The 27,875-nt window shown below is 39.1% G+C and overlaps 4 protein-coding genes across 6 annotated transcripts in view; 2 read left to right on the top strand and 2 right to left on the bottom strand.

The window, feature by feature from the left end:
- The window catches only part of boc (BOC cell adhesion associated, oncogene regulated), a 44,074-nt gene extending 41,114 nt beyond the window's left edge, over positions 1 to 2,960 (top strand). For both annotated transcript variants that reach the window (XM_089125968.1, XM_039666992.2), the window contains exons 18-19: positions 522 to 679; positions 986 to 2,960. In XM_089125968.1, coding sequence (XP_088982094.1) covers positions 522 to 679; positions 986 to 1,122 — 295 coding nt within the window. In that variant the 3' untranslated portion in view covers positions 1,123 to 2,960. The remainder of the gene's footprint in view (positions 1 to 521; positions 680 to 985) is intronic.
- Positions 2,961 to 4,912: 1,952 nt separating this feature from the next.
- Positions 4,913 to 14,332, bottom strand: usf3 (upstream transcription factor family member 3). The gene is made up of 7 exons (XM_039666991.2): positions 14,224 to 14,332; positions 13,454 to 13,538; positions 13,284 to 13,348; positions 12,917 to 12,948; positions 12,705 to 12,787; positions 12,515 to 12,611; positions 4,913 to 12,330 (listed from the first exon to the last, which is right to left on the bottom strand). The coding sequence occupies exons 3-7, from the start codon at positions 13,328 to 13,330 to the stop codon at positions 5,513 to 5,515; spliced, it is 7,077 nt and encodes a 2,358-aa protein (XP_039522925.2). The 5' UTR covers positions 13,331 to 13,348; positions 13,454 to 13,538; positions 14,224 to 14,332; the 3' UTR covers positions 4,913 to 5,512.
- Positions 14,333 to 15,716: 1,384 nt separating this feature from the next.
- Positions 15,717 to 19,540, bottom strand: naa50 (N-alpha-acetyltransferase 50, NatE catalytic subunit). 2 transcript variants are annotated; one of them, XM_039666989.2, is made up of 5 exons: positions 19,131 to 19,540; positions 17,114 to 17,250; positions 16,522 to 16,641; positions 16,265 to 16,331; positions 15,717 to 16,080 (listed from the first exon to the last, which is right to left on the bottom strand). In XM_039666989.2, the coding sequence occupies exons 1-5, from the start codon at positions 19,136 to 19,138 to the stop codon at positions 15,903 to 15,905; spliced, it is 510 nt and encodes a 169-aa protein (XP_039522923.1). In that variant the 5' UTR covers positions 19,139 to 19,540; the 3' UTR covers positions 15,717 to 15,902. The 2 variants fall into 2 exon arrangements, with proteins under 2 accessions (XP_039522923.1, XP_039522924.1); XM_039666990.2 differs by having other exon boundaries at positions 17,114 to 17,247; positions 19,131 to 19,273.
- Positions 19,541 to 20,653: 1,113 nt separating this feature from the next.
- Positions 20,654 to 26,955, top strand: atp6v1ab (ATPase H+ transporting V1 subunit Ab). Its single transcript, XM_039666988.2, has 15 exons — positions 20,654 to 20,772; positions 22,140 to 22,232; positions 22,384 to 22,512; positions 22,617 to 22,831; positions 22,988 to 23,125; positions 23,202 to 23,353; positions 23,578 to 23,740; positions 23,824 to 23,932; positions 24,020 to 24,142; positions 24,232 to 24,346; positions 24,481 to 24,544; positions 24,675 to 24,878; positions 25,023 to 25,117; positions 25,225 to 25,396; positions 26,297 to 26,955. The coding sequence occupies exons 2-15, from the start codon at positions 22,151 to 22,153 to the stop codon at positions 26,387 to 26,389; spliced, it is 1,854 nt and encodes a 617-aa protein (XP_039522922.1). The 5' UTR covers positions 20,654 to 20,772; positions 22,140 to 22,150; the 3' UTR covers positions 26,390 to 26,955.
- The last annotated feature ends 920 nt before the right edge of the window (positions 26,956 to 27,875 follow it).

The following is a 27,875-nucleotide window of genomic DNA, read 5'->3' as shown; positions in this document are numbered from 1 at the left end:
CCTAGTCTGTTGTAATTGGTCAACCACTTACCATAATCGAGTTTCTGCTGCTGAGACTTCATGAGTACGAAAAGGCGACAAAGCGAAATCAGCCAACTTGTTCTTTGAGGGCGGGCCAAAGCAGCAAGTTGGCGGGGAGTATGCAAATGTGTGACGCAGCAAATTCGGCAAGAATACAAATGAGGCAGCAAGTGTTTTCTGTTGGAGAGATGAACTCCATTGGGTGTGCTTTGTTACTTTACGGATCATTTACATGCACAAACAGCTGTATTACACACTTAAGGAGAGATACAATAAAAAAGCAACATACGTGCTTTTGATCTGACAAATTTCCTCATACATAAAAACAAGTCCTGTCCTACATTTTTGTTCATCATTGAATATTGATTATTTGTCATGTTATGGAGTCAAAATGGGTTGTGAATGCTGTTTCATGGTGACTGTTACACTGTGACATTTAAGTTTTTTTTAGGGAAACCCAGAAAATAAATTTGAACTTAGTCTTTTTTTCTTACTTTTAGGGTGTCCGGTTGTCCTGAAGAGGGATGCTATGTGTCTGATGGTTCCCCCTTGCAGGTCCTCAGCTTATCGGGACCTACCCATCCATCTCAGAGTCCTGACTCCACACAGGCCGATCACTCCCTCACTGAAGCAGTTCATTTGGAAGAGGTCACTGCTGGTGCGTTTGATTATTTTGTTACAACAAAGGCATTGTCAAAAATAACTAATTTTAAAATGAGACAAAATTAATTAAGGTGAATGAATTAATACTATATGACACCCTGCAGCTACACACGCTCACCACTCTTCTTTTTAGATTGTTATAGAAAAAATTGTTGTACGTTAATTATTGAATTAAATGCATATAATTGATAACTATGCAGGGGGTGTGAATTGTCAAACACGATCAAATTTAGCATTTGAAAATACACCTAGTATTTTTTATTAGAGTAGATGAGTAATCTGAATGCATTTCTCCTCACAGACTTGCCCCTGTCAACAACAGTTGATGCGGGCATAAATCAGTTGCTCCTATATGCTGAGCAACAGGAAGTGGGAACAACACAGAACATAAAACAGCTTGAGGAACAAGGGACCAGGGATGATTCAAAAGATGGATGAAACCTTAGAAAAAAAGAGGGAGGGAGAAAATATTTATTTTTGTATAACAGATGCTATATTTATATATTTATGTGTTTGTACATAGTACATTTTTTTAAAGAATGTATATATTGGTTGTTTATATCAGATGTTATACATATTTTGGTATGTTTGTCTGTTACCACCAGGATATTTTTTATAAGTATGCTGTATAATTGATCCTTATGTGAGATAGGAACAACCTGACACCTCAACATCATACAGACAGTATCAGTAATAAGCTCCAGGTTTTCCACTGGCAAGCATCTCTTGATGTTTGAAGTACTGCTGGTGGGAAATGTAATGCTTTTAGGGCATTATGATAATGATCCATTCATTAAGAATGTTGTAACTTTGCAATGCTTTGGGACAATTGACTTTTAAAATTATTTGTACGCCTATCTACACTATATTGCCAAAAGTATTGGGACACCCCTCCAGATAATTGAGGTGTTCCAATCACTTCCATGGCCACAGTTGTATAAAATCAAGCACCTGGGCCTCCAGACTAGTAGTCGCCAAGTTTCTGCAGAGTCTATTGCTACATACCTCCAAACTTTAGACTAAGATCAAGAACACTTTGTAGAGAGCTTCATGGAATGGGTTTCCGAGCAGCTGCGTCCAAGCCTTACATCACCAAGTGCAATTCAAAGCGTGGGATGCAGTGGTGTAAAGCATGCCGCTACTGGACTCTAGAGCAGTGGAAACGTATTCTCTTCTCTCTGTCTGGCAATCTGATGGACGAGTCTGGGTTTGGCGGTTTCCAGGAGAACGGTACTTGCCTGATTGTATTGTGCCATGTGTAAAGTACAATTTCATGCTTTTAACTTTGTGGGAACAGTTTGGGGATGGTCCTTTCCTTTTCCAACATGACTGCGCATCAGTGCTGGATGAACAAGTTTGATGTGGAGGAACTTGACCGCAACCCGACAGAACACCTTTGGGATACATTAGAGATGAGTCTGCAAGCCATGCCTTCTCATCCAACATCAGTGTCTGACCTCACAAATGTGCTTCTAGAAGAATGGTCTGAAATTCCCATAAACAAACCTTTTGTGAAACCTTCCCAGAAGGGTTGAAACTGTTATATCTGCAAAGGGTGGGACAACTCCATATTAAAACCCTACGGATTAAGAATAGGGTCTCATTAAAGGTCATGTGCATGTAAAGGCGTACTTCCCTAAACTTTTGGCAATATAGTGTATATGTACTCCTTATATGCATACATATTTTATGCAGAGTATATTGTATCCACAAACATTTAATAGCTTTATGGCATGTAGATGCTACTGTTGGTTTTAACACTTAGATACACACAACAAATAAGCAGTTTTATAACTTTTTGATTGTAACTTGTTCCAGGTGAATCCTCAGTTGTAAGGGTTTTTGAATGGAGATACAGTGTGTTACAGATTGTACATTTGTTACTAAGATTTATCTATTTTCATCATTAACAAAGACGTTAACAAATATATGCAAAGTATATGCTTTCTGTGCGTAGTAATATAGATTATGATAAAGAGACCATATTGTAGTTTTTTTTTCTCAGCAGCCTGGATGTGAGACATTCTTAAAATAAACACGCCTACCTGGAATATGCTCATTTTTATACTCTAAACTGGTTTGATGTAGTCAGCTTGTATAGTTGTACTTTTACTTTTGGAGACCTGCAGTTCCCCTGCGTCAGTATTAGCTTCTTCCCACTGTTGTAAACATGAAACATGAAGGAAACGATCAATCTCTAACATATTTTAGAAGTGTAGCTGCATGGTTACATGGATTGAGCTCTATTGCCTGTAAATAAAGCTAAAGAAATCATATTTCCTGTTGTCATCGTTTTTTCTTTTATGTTTGTGCGTTTAATAGCATATCTGAAGGCATAGGCTACCCTGTTTGCGCATGGTTGGTGTAGAATATATCATGTATGTTTTTCCATTGTTACTTATAATTCTGATATAATCAAATGTTGCCAAATTGCATATTTTAGTCAGGCCCAACGGACATTCATAACATGAAGATCAACATAACCTCCACACAAATATTTATCCCTGTCTATTGTCCATCTAGGGCACCAACACGGTTTGTAAACTAAATTACAAAATTAAGATAAAGTGTAAGTTCGTGTAAAAATATCAAAGGCTAGTCCAAATGCTAGAAAGGAAATGTACAATTATCTAGGTAAAGAAATTGATACATTTTAATTTTGTGATTTAAATTGTTAAAGGGATAATTCACTTTGGGCATCCAAGATGTAGGTGTCTTTGTTTCCACAGTTTTAAATTTTGACATTTTTCGGTCAAACCGTTGTTGTCTGTCTGTCATGCACTGGAGGTAAACGGGGTACTCCCTCGGTTCATCTCAAACTAGAGTATGCACAGAGAAGTCAAAATTAAACTGATTTAATGACTCGTGAATGTACACACTGATGGCCTAAGTTTTACCTTTCACTAAACATATTTAGATATAAGGGAAATCGCAATGGAAGACGATTTCGATATATCTAAATATGTTTAGTGAAAGGTAAAACTTCCGAAATCTCCGCGTAAACAATGCGCGACGTAGTCACGTAGATGCGCGAGAAATCACTTCCGGCGTAAACTCTGGAGACGGTTCAGTTCGGTATCTGAGGCCATGTCCACACTAATACGTTTTCGTTTGAAAACGTATATTTTTCTCTCCGTTTTGGCCTTCCGTCCACACTGAGACGCCGTTTTAAGTCACCAAAAACGTATCGTTTGGAAAACGCTCTCCAAAGTGGATACATTTGAAAACGCCGTTTTCGCGTTGTAGTGTGGACAGTGAAACCGGAGGTATTTCAAAACGATGATGTAAGTTTAGTCATGTGATCCATGTTTATCGGTATTGTGCCTGTTATATGTGTTATTCATTTTTACACTGTTGCTAAAATATGTTACTTTCTATGTTACTTAATATGTGCTGTTCATAGCACAGTACTGCAAAGATGACAGATGTACTCACGTTTGCTGTCCTGCGGCAAAACAGAAGTTGCGTTTTAGACCAAATATGGTGACTGAATGCGACCTGGGTGCATCAGTGATGGTGAGATATTTTGCTAAATAAAATGATCCCGTTAGAAGAATTGCGCGATAACTTTATTATTTATTTCCCCCTCTGTAACGTCTCAGTAAGCTTTTGTGAAGTTTCACGCATGCGCAGTAAAGTGTATTTAGAAGTTTCTCATCCACACTGAAACGTTAGAAAACGCCTGAAAACACTAGTGTGGACGGAGAGCGTTTTTAAACGAAAACCCCGTTTTCAAATGTATCCGGATTAATGTGGACGTAGCCTGATTCAGATCTGTTCGACGGCTGTTAACAAGAGGTAAAAACGATATAAATACTGTTCGTTTTCTCACACAAACCTCTTGTTTCGTGTCTTAGGCCATCAGTGTGTACTTACATTTACGAGTCATTAAATCTTGTTTAATTTGGACTTCTCTGTGCATGCTCTTTTAGGAGATCCCCATAGACCTCCATTATATGACTGAAAGACAACAACGGTTTGACCAAAAAATGTCAAAATTTAAAATGCTGTGGAAACAAAGACACCTACATCTTGGATGCCCTTGAGGTAAGCTAAAACATATCAAAATTAATTTCCAAGTGAACTATCCCTTTGACTGTGCAGAAAACTTTTGTTTTGGAAACAAAACTACAGAGGTATGACAATCATTGAAAGGCACTGACATCTGGTGGATTTACCATGCTAAAACAAGATATCAGTGAGAAAAAAAACATCTCAACTTCTTAGATTAGATAAAAACTTTAATAGCTTTTTATTTTTTACAAATATCTACAGACCACACATCCATTTTCATAAATAAGCAAAAAATCTTCTGGAATGATATTATGCAGGAAAAGAATTTAAGGAGGAAAATATTAATAAACATTTGAAAAACAACTCAAACTTTACAAAACAGCTCAGATATATCTACTGTAGCATTAAATGCAAAATTCTAAACTTTTTTTGCTGTAACATTTAATTATTGTTGCTACAGTGTAAAGAGACACATGAATTTTTCTATTAAACAATGGGAGCTGTTCTTGAGAAAAATAAAGACAAGTTATACATCATGTAGAACCATGACAGACCAAACTATCAGCAACTATCTGCCTCATTTGTAAAAAAACAACATCAAAAAAAGGAAACCTACTAAAGGCTAACAAACATAATGAAATATTTTACTTTCCTCACATGGTGATCCTGACTTGGGACCTGAGAACATTACACGCTTTATTTTTCTTTGAGGAATTAAAAGCCTTTACATCATGGCCATCTACTACAAAATCTACAGCAAGGTGAGGGCAATAAAATTCTCAGAAATACTCAAGCGTTCATAATTTTTGTTATCTTAAACCGCAGAGGTCCCATCATGTCCCAGGATATGACTGATGTTGTGGGCTGGGCGATTAGATTGTTTATTTGAGTCTGAGGAAGTAGTGTTGGTAAGAGACAATAAAGGTGACATTGGCATAGAGGAGCCATCCGGAGGCATTGCTGTGGCAATTTCAGGGAACAAAGAGGTCAGGTTGAAGTTGGATAAATGAGGTGTGATGCCTGAAGAGTTTGCAATTGGCATTGGCATATCTGTGAGAAGTGGGAAGCTGGCCTGTGCAAAGCCCACAGGTCGCGGGGGAGAAAGAATAGAACCGAAGCGATTGTTCAGGGGTGCACTGCCGCTCTTGTCGGTGGTTGGACTTGTAAACATCTGGTTAGGGAAATACTGTAAAGGAATTTCACTTGGAAGGCTAGGATGAGCTGCAGGGGAATATGAGGGGTAAAATGAAGGCAGACTGTTCTGAGGTTCCACGGGAAGGAGGGCTGGGGTACGAGAGGCACTGGACTGTGTGACCGGTGGGATGAATGATGCATTGGCATTTATGGGAGGTGGTGGGTTCATTCCTCCTTCAGCAATGAAAGGAAAGCCAAAGTTCTGGGTGAGATCAGACACAGCACAGCGATCAGACACCAAACTGTTGTCACTGCTGACCTGTGCACTATCTGCCATGAAGCGCACAATGCTACTTCGTCTAGCTTCACTTCCTGTTGTTGTACGGCCAAGGATCACTCCTCCACCTGATGGAAGAGGCAAAGAGCTTTCTGGTTCAAAGGGATTTCCAGGTCTCAAGTTGCCTGACCGGGGTCGTTCTCCTGGGCGAATCTTTGTGCTTTGTGGATCTGGTCCAATATGATGGGGTCGTTGACTAACAGAGAGAGACCTGGTTGAGCCTTGAGTGCGTCCTGTGTCTGAACTGCTGTGTGGTGTTGAGGGATGGGGTGGACCTGTTCTCACAGGTGGACCATGCAAATTTGCACTGACCTGAGAAATATGGCCTTTGTTGTTGTCCCCTAGACGTATAGGAGCAGCTTTCTGTGCAGGGTGCAAACTAGGACTAGAAGATTTAGCCTGAAGTTCTCCAGCAGAGGTCCCAGGAACACAGTTGTATTCTATACTCCCTGGGGTACAGCCCTGGGCTGTCCTTTGGTGCACATTTTGTTCAGGAATATGAGGTGCCAAAAGACTTTGCATAAAGCTCTGGTGACATCCCTCTTGTTCTCTTGTCAGTCCTGCTCCAATGTGCACACCTTGAGCAACAGAATGCGGACCTGAATATGTCCCACGTGAACGCACATCCCCTGTAGGCCCTGTACCCATTCTGAATCCTGTTTGCTGCTGAGGACCTCTCTGGATTTGAGGTACAGACTTACTGGACATATCACCACTTCGAGACACTTGCACTTCAAAGTTACTTAGCTGATTCACACTAGCCAAAGCCTTGAAAGGTCCACAATCTGATATTCTTTGGGTGTCTGTGGTATTAGCATGATCAGGTGGTAGCCTGCTCTGAGAATTATGAGCAATGTTACCTTTACTACGTGACGAGTCTACATAGCCTCGTAATTCTGACTGGTCTTGTGCATTGTTTCGAGGTGCTTGCAGGTGCACACCCATACGTTGTTCACCAGTAGCAGGAGTCTTCCCTATCAGAGCCTCTGCTGAGTAACTAGAGAGACGGTGGCGCTCCTGACGTGATGAATTGCTAGCCTGAGAGGTCAACTGCTGCTCCATTGAACGAGACCCCATTAACCTTTGCATAGCCCCATGATCCTGTCCAGGTGGACGCTCCGGCTGACCCAAATGATTGTTTTGATGTGCCCTTTGACCTGCCTGTTGAGCCTCACAGTTTTTGTCCTGTCTAGCCCCAAAGTGCTGCTGCTGAATCTGCTGCTGAAGATGCTGATGACGTGAATGTGAATTCTGTGGTGGCATCTGCTGCTGCTGTTGTTGGTGTGATTGTTGCTGCTGTTGAATCTGTTGTGCCTTTTGCTGCTGTTGCTGTGATTGCTGCTGTTGATGGTGCTGTTGCTGTTGTTGATGCTGCTGGGATTGTTGTTGATGCTGCTGTTGCTGTTGGTGTTGCTGAGGAGGCTGTTGTTGCTGATGCTGCACCCCACTCTTTTCCAAATGATGTTGCTTCTGCAAACCAATATTTGGTCCTGTCTGCCCACCACGTACAACTCCTCTCTTTTTTTGCACATGCTGGTCAGGCAGCAGGTTCCTCTGATGAATGCCATGGATCTGAGATTCTGTTTGTGTTAAGTGATGCTGAAGCTGGTAAAGGTGTCTTTGTTCTTGCTGTTGTTGATGTTTGAGGTATGGGTTTCCACCCAAGTTCTGTCCAGACTGTGGAGCATTATGGTGTATGTGTCCTTGCTGCAGGTGCACCACACTCGGCTGAGTTTGTTCATGTGTTGGCACCTGAATAGAACAGTGTCCTTCTGCAGGGCGGAGCACAGTGCTCATGAATGTATTACCAGAAAACAGAGCCCCAACACCATCAGAGTGATTCCTTGGCATAACTGCAGAAGTACTTGATGGCATCTGATTAATCATCATTTGCACGTGATCTGTAGCCTTGATGTCTACTCTTGCAACATTCCCTGCAGGGCACGGTTTTGAACGCTTATTTGGAAGAACAAGGTCATCTCGGGCAGATCTTTTTGACATTTCCTTCTGATGACGTTCAACCATTCCAACACCGATTTGTGTTCGCATCAGAGCATTCTTTAAAGGTGCATATTCATTAGACTGAGCAGGGCCAGAACAGGTTTGGGGAACTTGTGAGGAAGACTGAGACACCATAATGGCAGGAACTCCTGACGAGGGAGCAGAGACCTGCTGTGCAAGATTGGGCGATCCTGGATAAGGTTGGTTAGAGCTCGGTCTGATGAGGTTATTAACATTAAGGCTAGTGACAGGACTAGGCTGAGACTGTGAGTAAGCTATGCTCTGAGGAAGTCTGATGCCAGCGGGCTCACCTGGAGGAACTCGAGTAGAAACCTGAGATGGTTTTGACATTGGTAATTCAGCCTGCTTTGACAGTTTTACCAGCTGGTCAGTCACAATCTCCTTGTTAGAAGGAGTTGGCTGCATTTTTGGAAGGTCCCACCCTGTAGCAGCAGTACTTGTTGGGTTGTCAACACTGCATCCAGCAGTCCTCTTGCCTGGACTGTCCTGTTCAAATATGGCTCTTGCAGCCATTGCTAATAATTCTGCCTGTTCAGAAGTAAAGGTGTATGCACCAAATGTACTTGAAGAGGCACTGATGTTGTGGCCTGCTGGAAGCAATGATGCAACAGAAAACCCTCTCCCGCCTGAACCTCCTGCCAGAGGTGAATCAGTCTGTCTGTTAGTTCCCAGCGGAGGCTCAAAAGAATCATTTTCCAATGAACATGTTTGTTGTGGATGGACTTTCTGAGCAAAAGCACCTTCTGTCACAGCCTTTTCTGTGGTGCCATCAGACCGTCCATCCTTGACCGGTTGTGTGTTCATATTTGATTCAGGCTGCTTGAAGTCTGTACAGTTCCCTTGGTTATTGGTTGACATTGATAAATTCATTGAGGATGGTCGTTTTAGGGACTTGAAAGGGTCTGAAACACGGGAAGTTTCTGGAAGCTGAACAGGTTGAGTGGACATAGAGGTGTTTGAGCCAGGAGTTGACGTTGAGGGTACACTAAATGATGCCTCAATTTGAGGAGAGTCAGTCAACTCTTCTGTTCTAGCAAACTTATCTTGTGTTTGTGAAATGGCCTGACTTGGCATGATGGAAATTGTTGGCCCACTCTCTAGTGAATTAGTACTGTTGCCCAATGGTTGACTTAGTGTGGATATATGACTTGGTACTGGGTGCGAATTAACAGATTTAACTTTTGAATTGTTTTGGATAGAGGTTACAGTGGTCAGCAGAGTGGATCTCTCTGTAAAACTGGGTCTTGATTCTGTTAATCTGCCTTCGTTACTGGTGCAAACATTACTGCTACTTGCCTTGTTCTGACCAGTAGTTTCACTACAAAATGTTGCACTGCATGAAGAGTTAACATGAACTTTTGATGGTGCATCTGACATAGTTACAACAGTATCCACAGAGCTACACTGTGATAAGATATCAGTACTAACCACTGAACAGTTAAGCTGGGGACCAATATCTGGAGTAAAGATTTCTTTACTCAACCTGCCACAATTTGTAGAAACGACCACATTACCCTGAGTAGAATTTACTGAACATACACTGCTAACTGTTATATTGTTCTGCATGCTGACATCATCCATATATTTTGCTTTAGTCTTTAAAATTTCTCCACCAGCAACTGGGGACTTGACAATGGATCCCTTCACTGAAGCGGTGATAGAACTGTCTGCTGATTTTTCACTGGAGGAACTGATACTAACGATTGCAGGGCTACTGCATGTGGAAATAACACTATTGGAGGCAGGTGTACTCTGCGTATTAACATCATGACTAACCTTATCTTTATTTGAAGAATTTACAGAATTAACACCTGTTGTTGCAGTGGATAACTCAGAACAAGTATCATCTGCAACAAAATCCTTACTCTTGACAGCAATTCTACGCAAACTTCGCCCAGGTTTAGGTTCCTTACGTTTAACCAGTCTGGTTCTCCTGACTGAATTTTGTTTGGTTTGATTTCCAGAGGTCCTACAACCTTTCTTTGGCAGAATTTTAACTGCACTGCCAGCAGCAGTTGATGGTACAGGGACAGAGGAAGAAAGAAAGGTTTCAGTAGGGGTGCTGACTTCTGAAGCACACGTTGGAAGAGGTTGCACAGTACTGAGTGAAGGTGGAGTAATGGTGTATATCTGCACATTGCTTTGACTTGAGACCTTTGAAATGCTCTGACTAAGACTAGTTAGAGCACCTAAACAATTCATAGCAACATTGGCTGTGGGTTCCTCACAGGTGGGCTGAAGGATCTGAGTTACACTTTGTCCAGAGTGAGAGTCTCCCTTATCTGAATTTGCAGGTTGCAAAACATACACTTGTCCATTCACAGTGATAGTCTGAGGTGCTTGTGCTTGCAATTGGTTTGAGGGACGTGGAAGAATATGTACCAACTGCTTTGTAGCAGCGGGCTGCATGCCAGCTGTACAAGTAGGGTTCAAAGTGGCCGTTTGACTGGATAAAGTCTGGGTTGCAGCTGACACAATGGCAGTGTGATGACTCTGTGGTGCAGGAGTCATAGTAGGTGTCTGAATTATGACAATGTGCTGGCAGGGTGTCTGACTAGTGACATCTTCTCTGAGAACTTGTGGTGCTGAACATGAGCTTCCCTGTTGCAGAATAACAACATGCGAGTTACTTGGAGAAGAGGATGTCACAGCAACTGGTGTTTCATCAGAATTCACCTGCAATAACTGCATCGTCTGTAACACTGGCAGTGTGGCAGCTTGTGGTTGAGGCACAAGGGCAGGCTGCATTGGTGGATTTATGATTGGCTGAGCTTGAGGCACCACACTAAGATGCAGTTGAGGCACAATGGCAGACTGGGCTTGGGGCACCACTGTCGGTTGAGAATGAGGCTGAGTTGGCAGAGCAGGCTGAACTTGAGTTTTAGATTGCCGGTTGGGATTACATGTGGTCATTAGAGAAGAGCTGAGTTGAGGTTTTGGTAATAATGCAGGTTGCACTCGAACAGACGATTGTGGGTGGGTTAACTGTGCTGTCTGTGTTTCAACAGATGGCTGATGGACCACTATAGCTTGGGATACAATGCTTGGCACCGATAAAATTGATGACTGTTGTGCTATGGCTGTCTGAGGGCATGGCACAACCGCAGAATATATCTGAGGAGGTCTTGGCCCAGATGGTTGAACAGGAATGCAAGTTGAATTTGGGGCTTGCAGTTGAACAGGAACCTGTGGTTGCAAATGGGTAGAAGTGGGCTCCTCAAGGTGTTTTGTCCCCACTGAACATACAGAAAGTTGCTGAGGGTTATGTGAAATGCTGGCACCATCTGTGATGAGTGCCTGGGAGACAGGTTGCACTGTATTTCCTGCCAGTTGTAGTGTTGTCCATGTAGTCTGTGTGCTACTAGTTGGACTGGTTCTAAGAAGGGTAGAGCTTGCTGGTAATATAGTGCTAACCGATTGGATTTCAGAATTCTTTGAGAGCATGGTGGGGGCTGCAGCAACAGGAACAACTGAGTTACTGATCACAACTTGAGGCAGCGAAGATAGGTTAAGCATAGGCTGAAGTCTGAGAGGCGTGGCCGGACAGGTAGCAGAAGTGAGACTGGGGGTTGGGTTATCTGGTTGAAGTTGTGGAGGGAGTGGGGTGCTGACAGCAGGCTGGGGACATAAACCTTGAACAGTAATATAATTCATAGGAGGGTTTAATGGAGTAGTAGGTGCCAGAGGAGAATATTGTTCCACAACTGTAAGACATGACTTGGATACAGCAGGAATAATAGTTGCTACAGGTATTTGGGAAGATGCAGAAGTAACTAAAACTTTGTTGACTGGTGCTCCATTCATAATACCAACAGTCTGACCCGTGCCTAATGTAATATCACATGATGGTTGGACTGTTACAGCATTTGCCGGTTGTTTATCAAGATGAGAAACTGGATTTTGTGGAATGGAGATTTTGTTTGTTGGACAGTTGTTGCCATTGGAGTATACGATTATTCCCTTTGACATTAAGTGCGTCGGAGTGACTTTGGCTACTTTTGCACAGCGCTGCTTCCCTTTCCAGTGTATAGTGGGGTCATCAAGGAAATTGATGCCATTAGCTTTGAGGAGCTCAATATAATGAGCGCTTTCCTTGCGCAAGTCCTCCACCTGGTGCCGTAAGCGCTTTATCTCCTCTGCTGCAGAGAAAAATTTAACATGGATATCAAAATGAATGACTGCTCAAAAGCCTACAAAGAATGCATTGGCTGGAAATTCAATACTTATCTTGAAACCATATCCCATAAGCAATAAGTAAAATGTTAATTCATCATATGTAAATTCACACAAGCTATACAATTAAATTTTGTGATCATGGCTCACCTTGGACTTTGTCTCCTCCATTAAGCAGCATTTCATCACTTTGTCGCTTTAGATCAGTGATGTAACGAAAAGCCTCTCCCAGAATCATATTTTTACTCTATAAGGAAAATCAAAATATTACAGACTGAGAACTCTGTAAGAACAGCTTTTAAAATTGTGCTTAGTTTACACATTTATTACATGCGTTTACCTGTTTCAAGGCCTGAGAGCAAGGCAAAAGCTCTCCAATCCGATTTATACCTGCATTGATTTTCTCTTTACGATGTCTTTCCACTGATGTATAAGGGAAACAAGGAATAGCATACAAAAACATATTACTTATAAAAAGATTTATTACATATTAAAAAGAAAAATTGAACAGTTACTCACACTCATACTGTTTTTACCATAAAACTTTCTCACCTGCATTATGAATCTCCTTGTTTTTCTTTCGCCTAACATTTCACAGAAAATTAATAAATGGTATATCACTTAAACTCAAGTAAATGAGAAATAACAGTCCACATTAACACACTTCTACCTAGCTAATAATACACACAAAAATAAATAAAAATATTCACACTGTATTACACAATTTATTGATTAGCAAATACATACGCATAATTAAATCTAAGTATTTTAAACATAAAAAAGAACCTTATTGTAAAGTTTCACCTATAAAACAAACACAACCCAAAAATGATCAATTTAATGAAAGAACAGTTGGGTTCAGTCAGAACTAATTTGACATTGAAAAAAAAAAACTCTTTAAGCAGGAATTGATCAGTACCGTGGCGGTTTTGGATTATTTGTTTGATTTTGCACTATCTCCGGCATCCTGGCACACTGTACAGCCTGTTAATACAAAAACACATTAACAAAATCTTATCTGAAAAGAATGCAACTCATAGTATATTGTGTAAGGGGATATGCTGTGGTTGGAGGTAAATGCAAAATTACCTTTCAGCACTAAGCATGCAGCTATGTATGTGTGAGCTCAATGTTGAAGACCATAGACCCAGACACCTCTATGCTCCATAAAAAACTGTAGTAAAGAAGAGAGAAAATAATAGCTCTTAATACTAAATTATGACAACTTCATATCAAACACTATTACAGGATTGTGAGGCATTGTAAAATTAACTTCTTGTTTTCTATATTATGTACAGAGTTTCACTGACAGTTTTGACATATGTAGAAAGGTTATACGCATTTACATGAAATTAATTGGACATTGTATTTGCTTGCAAGTCATCTAGTAAGGGGGAATGGGACTGAGGTCAGAGGTTAGCAATACAGACATAAACTACAGATTGCAACAAACTGAGCTTGTTTATTAAATCTAAATTTACATGTAAATATAGTACAAGAAAGTTTGACTCGCCTGTCACCACGAACATGTGAAGCTCTTTAACACTTGGCTAACAGAGTTAGCTTGTTAGCTTTGAAACCTAAACAACCTATATTTAGCTCAAATCTTAAATAGATTGAATAAATAAAACACAGACTGATTAAAATATAGCTGACTGAATACATATTACGGTACAACTATTTTAAGTGTCTCATTCTGCATGCCGTTAAGGTACAAATATAGCTAGAGTGGTTAACTGGCATTGAGCTAACACGACAGCTAACACCACATCACCATGGTTTTCGATTACTAAGTTGCCTGCATCACTAATCTGTTTAACAAAACATGTCTGCAGTTATGTCCCCTGTCAAAGACCTACCGATTGCTTGTCCATTCTTTGAGCTGACGATTTTCTCGTCAAAACTTTGTTGATCCTGACCAATTTACTCCATATCTGACCTAGCATGAAAGTGCCAGTCACAAAACAGTGAGGCGGGATTTCCGTTTTGTCCAATCACCGTAAAGACGAATGAGATTTCATCCAATCAGATCACGAGTCCGCGCTGAAGGGGCGTTATTGTTGATGAGGTCATCGAAAAAAGCACAACGCAGAAGAGGTGAATGTTTGTTGTTCCCCAGTATAGTGGACTTTATAACCTTGTGAAATAAAATAAAGCTTTTAAAATATTCTAAAAGTATAAAAAAGTATGTATTACTAGTATATATATAAATGTTAAGCCCAGTTGTCCACAATAATAATGAAAAACGAAAAATAATGCAAATAGTATTTTTTTTTATTTAGAGGTTTAAAAGTCATACAATATAGAGCTCCAGAAAAAGATAAAATTTTCCAAAGAAAGGAGGAACAAAAAACATGCTTTTACTACAATGTCTCCCTTGGCATGCACTGAGTCAAGGCTTTTCCTGGGATCTGGTTCTGTAAGTCCTATACAATAACTTGTAGAACTAACCTTTTTCACTTCCACAGTGTATATGGAAAATAGGTGGTGGTCAGTGAACATCACTGAAATGTAACTGTTGCATTGTGGGAGGATTTATCTCTGATGAGTTAACAAGTGAGAGGCTTGGATTTAAAGTTAGAAACAGTCAGGCAGGTAATAGGTGGGGGGAAATGAAACTTTCAAATAAAACAACTACTAAACTCTAAATTTAAGTCCTTAAACCATAAACAATGCAACCGTCAAGGCCCATAAAAAAGCCATATCTTGCTATCTGAAGCTATAACATCTCACAGGCAGCATTACTGTAAACCCCAGGAAAAGCCCGGACTCAATCCACATATTAAAAAAAAAGGAAGAAAACAGATGGGGATATTAAATAATGGGCTGATAAACAAAACATTCACAAACAAGTGGAGTTTACTCCCCTTAACCTCCTCCATACTAAAACAGTACCACTCTCTTGTTCGAGGGGGCTTTACGCTAGCCTCAACGCAGACTGAGGCGGCTGACATCACAAGGAGACATTGCATCACATGCAACCCTCCAACATTGCATATTGCCTGTATGGTGAAACAGGAGGTCTCAGCTACCTGCAGATTCCCTTGCCGCATGTCCGAGGGCTCAGATGGCGGGGTGATTGAGGTCTGCGGATTCCAAGTGCCCCTAAGACGATTCAAACAATCCCTCCAAGGTTGCCAGCTGGGGCGTATCGAGTCATATTTTAAAAAGACTTTACCTCTTTTGTTCTATTGTTTTGTCCAAGCAAAGCGATGTCCCCTTACCTTAAAAAAAAATGCAAACTGTATACTTTGAAAACAACCTTCACCATGTCAGATCAATAGGAAGTCAGCAGCTTTTTGGAGCACTTATGAATTCTGCTTGAAAACCTCCATGTAATTTCAACTCTAAATGATGAAACCAAAAAATTTTTTTTTTAATTTGAAACTAAAGTTTTTGCACAATAAATGCAGCAAATACGTCATTGATTTTTTTTCTGTCTAAAATGTCCTCTGAAGAAAGTGGTGAGTGTCAACCCTGGGGCATCTGTTACAGTTCCATTTGGGGAAGAAACCAATGTGGTGTTGCGCTTCGACCCCTAGTTGGCTTTCTGCAGCTCTCCTGCTGGGGGCGCACATGGGCTGCGCAAGCTTTTCTGAAGAACGTGGGCATCTGCTGGCTCTATCCTCTTGTAATAGTTCTTTTTTGTCTCAATGATCTCAAAGCCAAATTTCTGGTAGAAGTCAATTGCAGACTCATTGCTGATCTGCACATGACTGTAGACATGAAAGAGAAACCAAAACCATGTGACTTTAGCATGTAAAAGACTCTTTACATATTCAGTGATTCATTTGGCAGCAGACTTTACATAGTTACTCAAGTATCAACATTAAACATTATATGAATGAGACAGATGGATGTTTCACAACAAATAAAGCACAAGACTGTTTTCAGACTCACAGGTAAATGTTGTCAAAAGTGCCATCCTTCTCACAAATGTTCAACACATGGTTCAGCATTTTTGTTCCTTCAAACAAACATGGCAAGATGCAGATCAGTAACTGGAAAATGTTCAAATAACAAAATTCAAACATCACTGCTCATGTGGATTACACAAGTCTTCATGTCAGGCATTGCAGGGAATCTGACTCCTGAATACCCTTTGAAATAAATGAGGACACATGAGCACCTAAAAATGGTCAGAAAACAAATCTTACCAATGCCAAGTCTGCGGTAAGGTGCTAGACAACCCAGTGTCATGATGTAGAGGCGCTTCTGGTTCTGAGAGTGATCCACTCTACAGCACACGGCACCAACTGCAATGTCGTTGAAATACGCTGCAGAAGGTTTAAATGGTTAGCGGGAATCTATTTACAATACAGTTTAAATGTTTTAGCCAATACGATTTTAGAAATTAATATTTTCAGTCAGCAAGGATACATTAAATTAATCAAAAGTGGCAGACACTTATAAATGTTACAAAAATCTTCCATTTTATATAAATGCTATTCTTTTGATTTGAAATAATGCTGAAAATTCAGCTTTGCCATCACAGGAATAAATTTCATTTTAAAATATATTCAAATAGAAAATCTTCATTTTAAATTTGTAATAATATTTCACAATATTACCGGTTTAATGAATTTTGATTTAATAATTACAGCAGAACCTTTAGTGAGCAGAATCTTTGTGCAACTTAAAAAAAAAAAAAATTGTAAAAATCGTACAAACCATAAACTTTAGAATGGTAGTTAATTACGTATCTTGACAAAAGCATCATTAGGAAGTCACATAAGCTTTGTTTCTTACCTAGCTTGGCGAGCTCTCCTACTTCAAGAACATCTTTGTAGAACTTGTCATTGTAGCTGACAGGGAAGATCACTTGGTTCAGCCGCTTCAACTGTTTAATGTTGTGGGGTGTAACGTCCCCCAACTCGATCCGGCTACTAGAACAAAAGCAGAATGGTCAACTAGCTGTACACACATAAGCTGTTCATGAGTACTTATTCGTTATAAAGCACTCAATAATGCCTGAAAAATTCTGCATGATGATATTCTACATCACTTAATTCTACCCAATACGTAATTAGGAGTTTGAGGCAAAAGTCATAGTTAAAGGAATAGTTCACTTAAAAATGTGATAATTTACTGATCCTCAAGTTGTTTCAATCCTGTATGAATTTCTTTCTTCAGCCGAACACAATGGAAGTTATTTTGAAGTATGTCGATAACCAGATAGTTGACGTACCAAAGTCAATGACTTCCATAGTAGGACAAAAAAAATACTATCAAAGTCAATGCGGTACATCAACTGTATGGTTACAGACACTCTTAAAAATATCTTATTTTTTGTTCAACAGGTTTGGAACAAGTTGAGGGTGAGTAAATGATGACAGAATGTTCATTATTAAGTGAACCATTCCTTTAATAGTTAGTTAATTGTGAGAATTGGACCCTAAACTAAAGTCTGACCAAAAATGTATTGGGTCACTGTATGATCACAGTAAACCAGCAGTGTATAAAGCAGGTATTTATAGGAAGGCAGCATGCTGCAGCCCAACACCAACACAACAGCTGCTGGTCACATGCTCACCACTGCCACTTGAACGACCAGATGAGGTGACAGGAGAAAAACATGGATACTAAATATGTAACCCATATTTAGTGTTCATGTTTTCTCCAGTCACATCATACTTGTGGATGACCATTACGATAACAAAACCTTATGTTTCCCAAACATCACATCAAAGTGCACTGGTTTCAAATAGCAAGTCTGACCCCTACTGAGATAATGTTTCCCATTTTGTCATAAAGCAAGAATGACAGTTCTTTCAAATACTATCAAACATATTCAGAGAATGTTATAGTGACGGTCAACCTTGATCCTGGAGTCTCCCTTAAAAATACACATTTTTGGATGTTTTTTTAAATCAAACACACCCGATGCTCATCTGCTCCATAGAGCAGAGACCTGTAATGGGTGTGTCAGATGTGTGTGTGCAAGTTACTGTTGGATGCCCTCCCAAAACAGGGTTGGGTACCACTGTATTGCTATTGAAGATGTGCATGTAAAAATTGAAAAAAAAAATTATGAAACTTAAATTGAAAAGTATTTAAAGAGAATTAGAAATGCAATGTCATTAATTTTCTTTTTACATGATCAAAGCATCACTTCAGTGAAACTATCATGACGCAACATTATATATTTATTACAATAATTTCATCCACCAAAACTCAAAGTAACTACCTTCATTAAGTGTCTTAAAAACCCCTAAACGTGTTCTGTCATTTTCATAGAGGATATGCTGCTATGTGGCTAAGCTCACTCCATCACGTGTGTCACATCTCTCAATATTCACATCAAAATGTTCACACATATGAAAGAAATCAACATGACAACAAGCTTTATTGTCAAACTAACGGCTTCAGAATCCATGAGAGTTTATTTTAGAGGAATATAAGAGTGGCTGGCTAACCAAGATAGCAACTTGAAGACTGACTCAACATTTTCGGATTTAGATTCGACACACGATCCACTTTGGCACGGACTTAACTCGTGCCATTTGTACTGGCATTCTAATAAATCTGACGCTAGATTATATGAGGGATTTTTAAGGAGTTTTCGGACAACTGGTGAAAATGGTAAGGCAATGACTAAAGCCTGGGTGTGAAAATGCGGCGCAAATAATTCTTCTCCACATTAAGCGCGCAGAGAGCTAGCAGCTAGCATTAGACCAACTCCACTGCCCCCCTACTGGAAAAAAGAGAGAATAGAGGGGGAAAACTTTACTTGAAATGAATAGACTCTTCTTAGCTGTTTACTCACCCTTTCATGTTGAAGAAAACACGTTTGTTGTGAGAGATACAGGGGCAGTTGGCGGTATTTGGCAGTCTAAAGGGGAATTTGGGCAGAGTTTGGGATGTGATCCCCTCCACATGTATGCTGCTAGCACACTAGCTAAGCAGTCCGCATTTGCCTCTGTGCTGTGGCCGAGGGTTGCCAGATCTTTGCGATTAATTCGCCGCAAACAATTTAAATCAGGATAAGCACCAAATTAAAAGATGTTATAATTGTTTTGAAATTGTCCTAATAGACTATAACGGTTGATGTGATGTGGATAGACATGAGCACGCGTTTAATCCTTGGATATTCACTTACAATCTCACATCAGTAACAAGTCGAAACAAAGGATTTGGCAACGCTAGTTCTGGGCGACTGCTGCTGTCAACCTTCACCACTGACAACAAGCGACAGGAAACAGAAAAACGGGAAATTACGTTTAGGTAATTTTGTGCCCTGAAAATACAAGTCCTGCCCTATTAATCCAAATAAAATAATGTATCGACAAAATATAATATAATTTTTAAGGCAAGACACCCCAGGTGAATATGGTAAAAAAAAAAAAAACACACACACACACACACGCACACAAAAAAACACCTTTTTTAAAAATACATTTAAATGTATAAAATCAGGCAAATTAAATATGAACTGTACAAACCTTCAGAATGTAGATAGGAATTAAAATATAAAGTCTGGAGTATGTAAATGCTGTTGAAGATCTTCTCAACGAAGGAGAATTTTTTTTTTACAAAACAGCCTTTAAATAGCCGATGTGTGGCCGACTGTAAAATCAAATCAGTAAAGATTAAAATCTATACAGTCTCTAATAGATAAAACAAGCAATTAATATATTAATGACATTAATACAAATAGAACAAATCATTTTTTTTTTTGCTTTGTCATTATGGGATGTGGAGTGTACGTTTATGTGGGAAAAGGACATTTAAAGCAGTTTAGCATAAGGCTGCAGCATTAAATTTGGGGAAAAAATTGAAGTGGTAATGAATAGCTTTGCAACACACTCTGTAATAAATTAACAGTTGAATTATGTTGACTTACTGTTCGGATGTTCAGCAATTAGCCTAAACTTTTTAGCCTTGTGATCCATTAAAATCAAATCCACAGAGATCTGTTTTTGTGTGTTGAGATTGCAACTGCATTAACTGCATTGTTGCACAAAACTCCACAATCATCATTATGACTGACTTTTTGAATGTGTAGTACACATTTATATATTATATAATTATATTTTTCTTATTTTGAGTCTTACATAAACTGATTTCTGTTTTTTTCTTGCATAGTTTAAAGAAAACAATGAAGAAAACAGTGAAAACGGAGACATTTATTAATCAGAGAAACTGCTTTGTTTACTTCGATTGCTGGATTCAAGTGAAGAATTCTTTAGAAATAATGATGTATATTTGTGACCCAGAGAAAGCAACGGCGCACACAGTAGGGGGCGATATGAAGTTAAAAGCAAAGACACTTCACTCTGCAGAGGGAGAACGGGGCCGTGACGTCAGCTCTCAACTGAATGAAGTCAGCTGATTTTTTTTCGTATTTCGTTTTTCTCGTCTCATCTCTCACCAAAGCATCTGGACACAGGACCGTCTCATTATCTGAGGTATATTTGGAAATTATCAACATTTTTTTTTTTAGTGCTGAGACCGCATTATACCGTGGCTACGTATTTACTCAAGATGAAAATATTATTATAGTATTTTTTTCTTAGATTTGCTTTGTAGTTTATTTATTCGTTAATAACCATTATTTAACTGATTAGTGTGCTGTTTTGTATCTACACTATGTCGCTGAATCACTGTTCGATTCGCATCTGCGCGCAGCTCGTATCTCTCGTGACATGTATATTTTCCTCTGCAGCACTGGGAATACATCCCACTTGAATCCTAAACAAATTGTGGGGCATTTCAATATATTATCTAGATAGATTTCCTCACGTGTTTCCGTATATTAAGATTTTGTAGCGCTTTGGGAGAAAGAAATTGCCTTAGATTTTCAGCAAAGGTCAAATCATATCAGCAGCATCGTCGTGATCATGTGATCATGCAGCATCTCTTTGCAGCTCAATCTCCATTGCAAAATACAACAGCTACACGGATTAAAATGTTTATAAAATATTAATATACTGAAATGTTTAATCTTAAAATCTTTATCAGTGCAGAGGTTTTTGTATTGTTTTTGACCAATATGACACAGCCTCTGTCTGCTGTTCTTTCTCTCCAGTCAACAACAGCATTCTATGTTTGCAGACCACGTAATTTTTTCTTTACTAACAGTACTTTACTATTATTATTAATTCATGATGTCAAAAGTCAGCTCTCTATGTTTTTTATCCTATTTATGCAGGATTGTTGCTTAAATGAATAGTCGTTCCCCTCAATGTTGGGCCCTCATGCTGTGTATGCTGTAGAGAACATACTAAATATTAAATGGATCATTCGTCCCCAATAATCCCAGATGTCATAGGAGAATCATGTGATTATAAATTCACAAAAACCTGGAAGTTCGACTGGTTCCTTTTTGAGGCTTCTAATGACAGAAATAGATGGTTATTTTTTATGAATAAATGTATCAGTGTAATGCATTATTTTATATTATTTTGGGATGTTTAGTTGTAGTTATCAAATTAAAAAGGATTTGTCTAACAATACCACTACATAACACACATTTTCCAGATTTGCTCAACTGTCTATTTTCCCCACTTCCTCACATGGTTTCTTTTACAGTCAGTGTCATGTGCCCTTGGTCATGTGACACTGTTCCATGTTTTGTGTCACAGTATGCCTATATAAATGTTGCTTGTATAAATATAAATGGGCTTTTTACACAGGATAACATGAATACTACAAATATTTCTGATATAAATATGTAAAATGATGACTGAAAAAAATAAGAAAGTAATAAATCATCAAGATAGTAATCTCTATAATTACACTAATTTAATAAATGTATTATACTATTTTGTGTTAGACACACTCAAAATGGATTTCTCCAAGCTGCCCAAGATCCAAGATGAGGAGCGGGAGGGACAATTTGGATATGTGCATGGTGTATCTGGACCTGGTTAGTAGAAATTCATTTGTCATTTTATTTTATTCATATTATGTCATGACTAATTAGAGCTTTTGTTTGGGTTTTTTTATCATTGTTAAACTGTCCATAAATCATTTTGAAGTTTCCATTTATTGTCACTGACTCTCTAATTGTGTTGTAGTGGTGACGGCCACCTGTATGGCGGGAGCTGCCATGTACGAGCTGGTGCGAGTGGGTCACTGTGAGCTTGTGGGAGAGATCATCAGGCTGGAGGGTGACATGGCCACCATCCAGGTCTATGAAGAGACATGTATCCTATTCTTACCTTAGAAAAGGACACACTTTCTGCAGTTGCTGTTATGCGCTGTGTAGAATCTATGAAATAGTTTTGTTGTTTTCCTGAGCTTTCATCAGCTGGTGTTTCCGTTGGTGACCCTGTCCTGCGTACAGGGAAACCTCTCTCTGTGGAGTTAGGACCAGGAATCATGGGTTCAATCTTTGATGGTATTCAGCGTCCCCTTAAAGACATCAATGACCTCACTAAAAGTATCTACATTCCCAGAGGAGTCAACATTGGTGCCCTTAACCGTGATCTAAAATGGGAGTTCACTCCAATCAAGAGCTTGCGTGTAAGAGAATGATTAGTTTATTTTTAAGTTAAGCTACAGAATTATGGAGGCATCACAATATTATGATGTGAAATATACTTGTACTTAAATATACTAACATTATTTGTGGACCTCAAAGAAAATCAAATCAAATGTTTGTTTCTGTGTCCATCACAGGTTGGCAGTCACATCACAGGAGGTGACATCTATGGAACGGTGTTTGAAAACTCTCTTATTAAACACAAAATAATGTTACCGCCAAAAAGCAGAGGAACAGTCTCGTATGTGGCTCCACCTGGAAACTATGATGTCTCGGTGAGCCTAGAAACAGTAACAGTAAAATGTTAATTATTTGGATATGGAAGTCAATGTGCATGTGTGTGTTTGTCAGGATGTGGTGTTGGAGTTGGACTTCGAGGGAGTGAAAGAGAAGTTCACCATGGTGCAAGTGTGGCCCGTGCGTCAGGTCCGACCTGTCACTGAGAAGCTTCCTGCAAATCACCCCCTGCTGACTGGTCAGCGTGTACTGGACGCCCTTTTTCCGTGAGTCATGTTGTGTATATAATAATTTTATAATAATGTTAATATTTCCATAATTCTCCAAAATTTGAATCATGAATCTAGCCCAATTTTTTTCACAATAATGAAAGACTTGATAAATGTCAATCAAAAGAAATGGGAGTGGTTAAATAATTGGTTTAAATAATGAAGTACAGTAGAAGTTTTGGTTCAACAGCTCTTTTAGTTTTCCCTGTTTGATTTGACAGATGTGTGCAGGGAGGAACCACAGCCATCCCTGGTGCTTTCGGTTGTGGTAAAACTGTGATCTCTCAGTCCCTGTCTAAGTACTCCAACAGTGATGTCATCATCTACGTGGGCTGTGGAGAGCGCGGTAACGAAATGTCTGAAGTACTCCGAGATTTCCCAGAGGCGAGTTATTATTGAACCAACAGCAGCACATGAATTGTAATGGAAGGTTCAGGAGGGTGATTGACAGTTCTCTTGTCCTATAGCTGACCATGGAGGTGGATGGTAAGGTAGAGAGCATCATGAAGAGAACAGGCTTGGTGGCCAACACATCCAACATGCCCGTGGCTGCCAGAGAAGCTTCTATTTACACAGGTTTGTAGAGTATTTGATAAAGAAATAATGTGCACTTTAAATGTAGCGGCTGTGTTCTCATCATTTATGGGTGTTTATTCCATCTAGGAATCACGCTGTCCGAGTATTTCAGAGACATGGGCTACAATGTGAGCATGATGGCTGACTCCACCTCTCGATGGGCAGAGGCTCTGAGGGAGATCTCTGGTCGTCTGGCTGAGATGCCTGCTGGTACGTGTGCTGTGACTGTTCTCAGCCACCATGTAAAATATTATAAATGAAAAACTAAATTTGTGTATTGTGTGTGCTCTCATTCACAGATAGCGGTTATCCTGCTTATCTCGGAGCACGTCTGGCCTCATTTTATGAGCGTGCCGGCCGAGTTAAATGTCTTGGCAACCCAGAGAGAGAGGGCAGTGTGAGCATTGTGGGAGCGTAAGTACTTGATTCCATGCTTTTTCTTCTTCATTTGCTTTTTACGTTTTCTTTTATATTTGATATAACAAATCTTAAAATATATAACTATTGTTGTTACTGTTAATGTGCGCCATCTTTTGTTTTAATTGCAGTGTGTCTCCCCCTGGTGGAGATTTCTCAGATCCTGTGACTTCTGCTACGCTTGGTATTGTACAAGTAAGTGAAGATTCTAGATTTTCTTCTCATTCCTGTCATAAAACTTTCTTATGGTGGAAAAATAACCTTGTTTTTTCTTCAAGAGGTAAACGGTCTCAAAGGTCATATTATCTCTCATTCTTTCTTTCAGGTGTTTTGGGGTCTGGATAAAAAGCTGGCTCAGAGAAAGCACTTCCCTTCAGTGAACTGGCTCATTAGTTACAGCAAGTACACAAGAGCTCTGGATGAGTACTACGACAAACACTTCCCTGAATTTGTGCCGCTGCGTACCAAAGCCAAAGAGATCCTGCAGGAGGAGGAGGACTTGGCTGAGATTGTGCAGCTTGTGGGGAAGGTGAGTTTGTGGGTTCATGCATGTTTACTGTTTGTACACATTGCTTATACTTAATTTATTTTGTTGTATAATTATGTTGGATTATTATTATTATTCAGCCAATTTAATTGAAACATTCTACAATACATGTTATTTTTATTATAGGCATCATTGGCCGAAACTGATAAGATCACACTGGAAGTTGCTAAATTGATCAAGGATGATTTCCTACAGCAAAATGGATACACACCTTATGACAGGTAGTGAACACATGCTTGTGATGTGTATAAGTTGATGATTATTTGGCTTTTGTCACATTCGGGTGAATGGGAAAATGTGAAGCTAAAAAATTTGATTTCATTTTCAGGTTCTGTCCGTTCTATAAGACGGTAGGTATCTTGTCCAACATGATTGCGTTCTATGATATGGCTCGTCATGCTGTAGAGACCACTGCACAGAGCGACAATAAGATCACCTGGTCCATGATCCGGGAGCACATGGGAGAAATTCTCTACAGGATCAGCGCCATGAAATTTAAGGTACAGGATGTAAACACGGATTGTTTTTGAGTCGTCCCAGATTAAATGATTCACACCCTGATTGTATCGAAATAGTCTGTGCCACTTGATTTATTAGAGCTTCCGTTATCTTGGTTTGTTAGTAGTTTGGTTCCTCTTTTATGCTGATTATTCACAAGTATCAGGAACAAGCCAAACAGTGCAATATAATCATATTGCATGCCAGAGGTTGAATATTATCTTCTTTTTAATTTTTATTTTTTTGAAATGTTTAATATATTTTTTAAACTTTACAATTATTTGAAAATACTTTCTGCTATCCAAGCTTAACATGCTTGTTTTTCAGTTCCACGCTGAACTGACCTTCACCTGTAAAGCTACTCTGTGTAACTCTTAATTTATTCTTAGCTAAAAACACTTAGTTCTTTTCAAAAATATATGTGCTCATTAATGTATATTTACTTTGTTCAAGTAATAAAGTATTCTCGTGAGTGTATAATATGCCTTTGAAAATACGGGTAAGGGGTTCTAATGTCGGTCACCATGTTGCCCCTCCACCTTGAAAGTACGTTAGCCAAAGAGGGACATACCCGCTAATTCAAGCTTCGCCTTTTGCGTTTACGTTTGAGTTAACACTCATGGACGAGGTCGAACTGGAAGCCATGTTAATCTTGGACTACATTTGCCACCGTAGGAGTTAAAACGAAATCGAAATTGAGAGGAACAGAAACTAATATTCACTGGATGGTCATATACCTTTTCACCACTAGATGGGGGTAAAAATCACACAGTGTAGCTTTAAATTTTACTGTTTATGAAATAAAACAAGACTGTTTCTTTCTATTTATTTAAATGGTTTTATTTTAGTTTTTAAAATTGTCATTATATTCCATTTTCAAAATGTCTGTAACTGCATTTCAGGACCCTGTGAAAGAGGGTGAGGAGAAGATCAAAGCTGATTACGGCCAGCTCCACGAAGACATGCAAAACTCCTTCCGTACACTGGAAGAATAGAAAAAGAGTATTGTCTTAGCCATCATTCTCAGGGCAGGGCAGGAGAAACCACCAATCCCCCCACCCCATACCCATACACACCCACAGTCAGTCCCTTTTCTCTAATACAGTCATCTTGTGGTGAATAGATGCTCCAGTGTTCTTGAGGTACCGCCAAATATCTGTGTGTGTGTGTGTGTGTGTGTGTGTGTGTGTGTGCATTTGTGTATATGTGTAATCTGTATTTTCCTCTTTAAATCTTCTGCTCTGTCCTAGCTCTTCTTTATATTGTATCATCCTCTCCATAGATATAGATGTTATTCAATAATTTGATGTAATTATTGTTCTATTTTTATCTGTACAGAAGATTAAATGACATGACTTCAGAGGTTCAATATATTTAAAGCTGGTATATTTACAGTTTTAATGGTTTACAAAATTTGGTATGGCTGTTTATTGCTGTATTGTCCTGTATATTTTTTGGAGGATGGAGTACACTTCCTCTTCATTGCTCACATGAAAATGTGTTTGAGTCCTGAAAAATGAAATAAATATTAATGAATTTACAAGTATTGTGAATTACAGTACTTCTGGCTGTGTTTTTGTGTCCTGCATGTTCAAATAGAATGCTTGTAGAACTTTCTTTTAATGAAAATTAAGCCTTTCAGCCATTTTGCTAAATTATACTTGAGCAAGAAAGATTATCAACTGATAATCTCTGAAAATGAAATATGTGAAATATATCACCCTTGTCTTACTCATGGAATGTTTTTAGGCAGTCATCATTTCACCCATGTTTTGAAGTATGTAGAAGTAAATTGGGTGGTGTTGTGTTTGCATCACTCTGTAGGGAGTAGTTCCTCAAGTATTTCTGGTTTTGTGTAAGTCACTGTACAGCAGAGAACAATACACTTCTTACCATTTTATGGTGTTCATATCCATTCAATAGGGTAAAAGAAACTGATTGCTCCTATAAACTCCATTTTAACATGTAGATTACAAATGGAGCCATTACTTAAGGTAAGAACAAGACATCCAAATACTGTATGGGTCAGTTTTCATTGCAATGTTATTGTCCACTTGCAATTTCTTACCCTTCAAGTTTGGTATGTTCTCAAAGGTTAAATATCATGTTTAAGCAGAGGTGTCTTCTTTTACTATGTCATATTTACTTTAGGATATGTGCTTATGTGTGATGTCAGTGTGTATAACTGGTCTTACTGCATTTTCTCATCAAGTTCTTGTCAATACATTTCTGACACTTTCTATATTTCAGTCTTATCTCACTTGTTACATAAACAACCATAACTGACTTGTCTATGATTAGATTTGACTTTAGTGTTAGAGCTTATTTTAAATTCCTTAGGTAAATCTAACCATATTAATAAAGATGTCCAAAGTGTCTAAACCTCATAAACCTATTTAATTAATAGTCAATAATATTTGGTCATTTTATTAATAAAATGAATGAAAATGTAACGCCAATTTCTGTCATTTCAACTTGATT

The sequence above is a fragment of the Pimephales promelas genome, chromosome 22 (assembly GCF_988280905.1).
Source record: "Pimephales promelas chromosome 22, fPimPro1.hap1.1, whole genome shotgun sequence".
Classification (NCBI taxonomy): Eukaryota; Metazoa; Chordata; class Actinopteri; order Cypriniformes; family Leuciscidae; genus Pimephales; species Pimephales promelas.
This window is presented reverse-complemented; position numbering and strand designations above follow the sequence as displayed.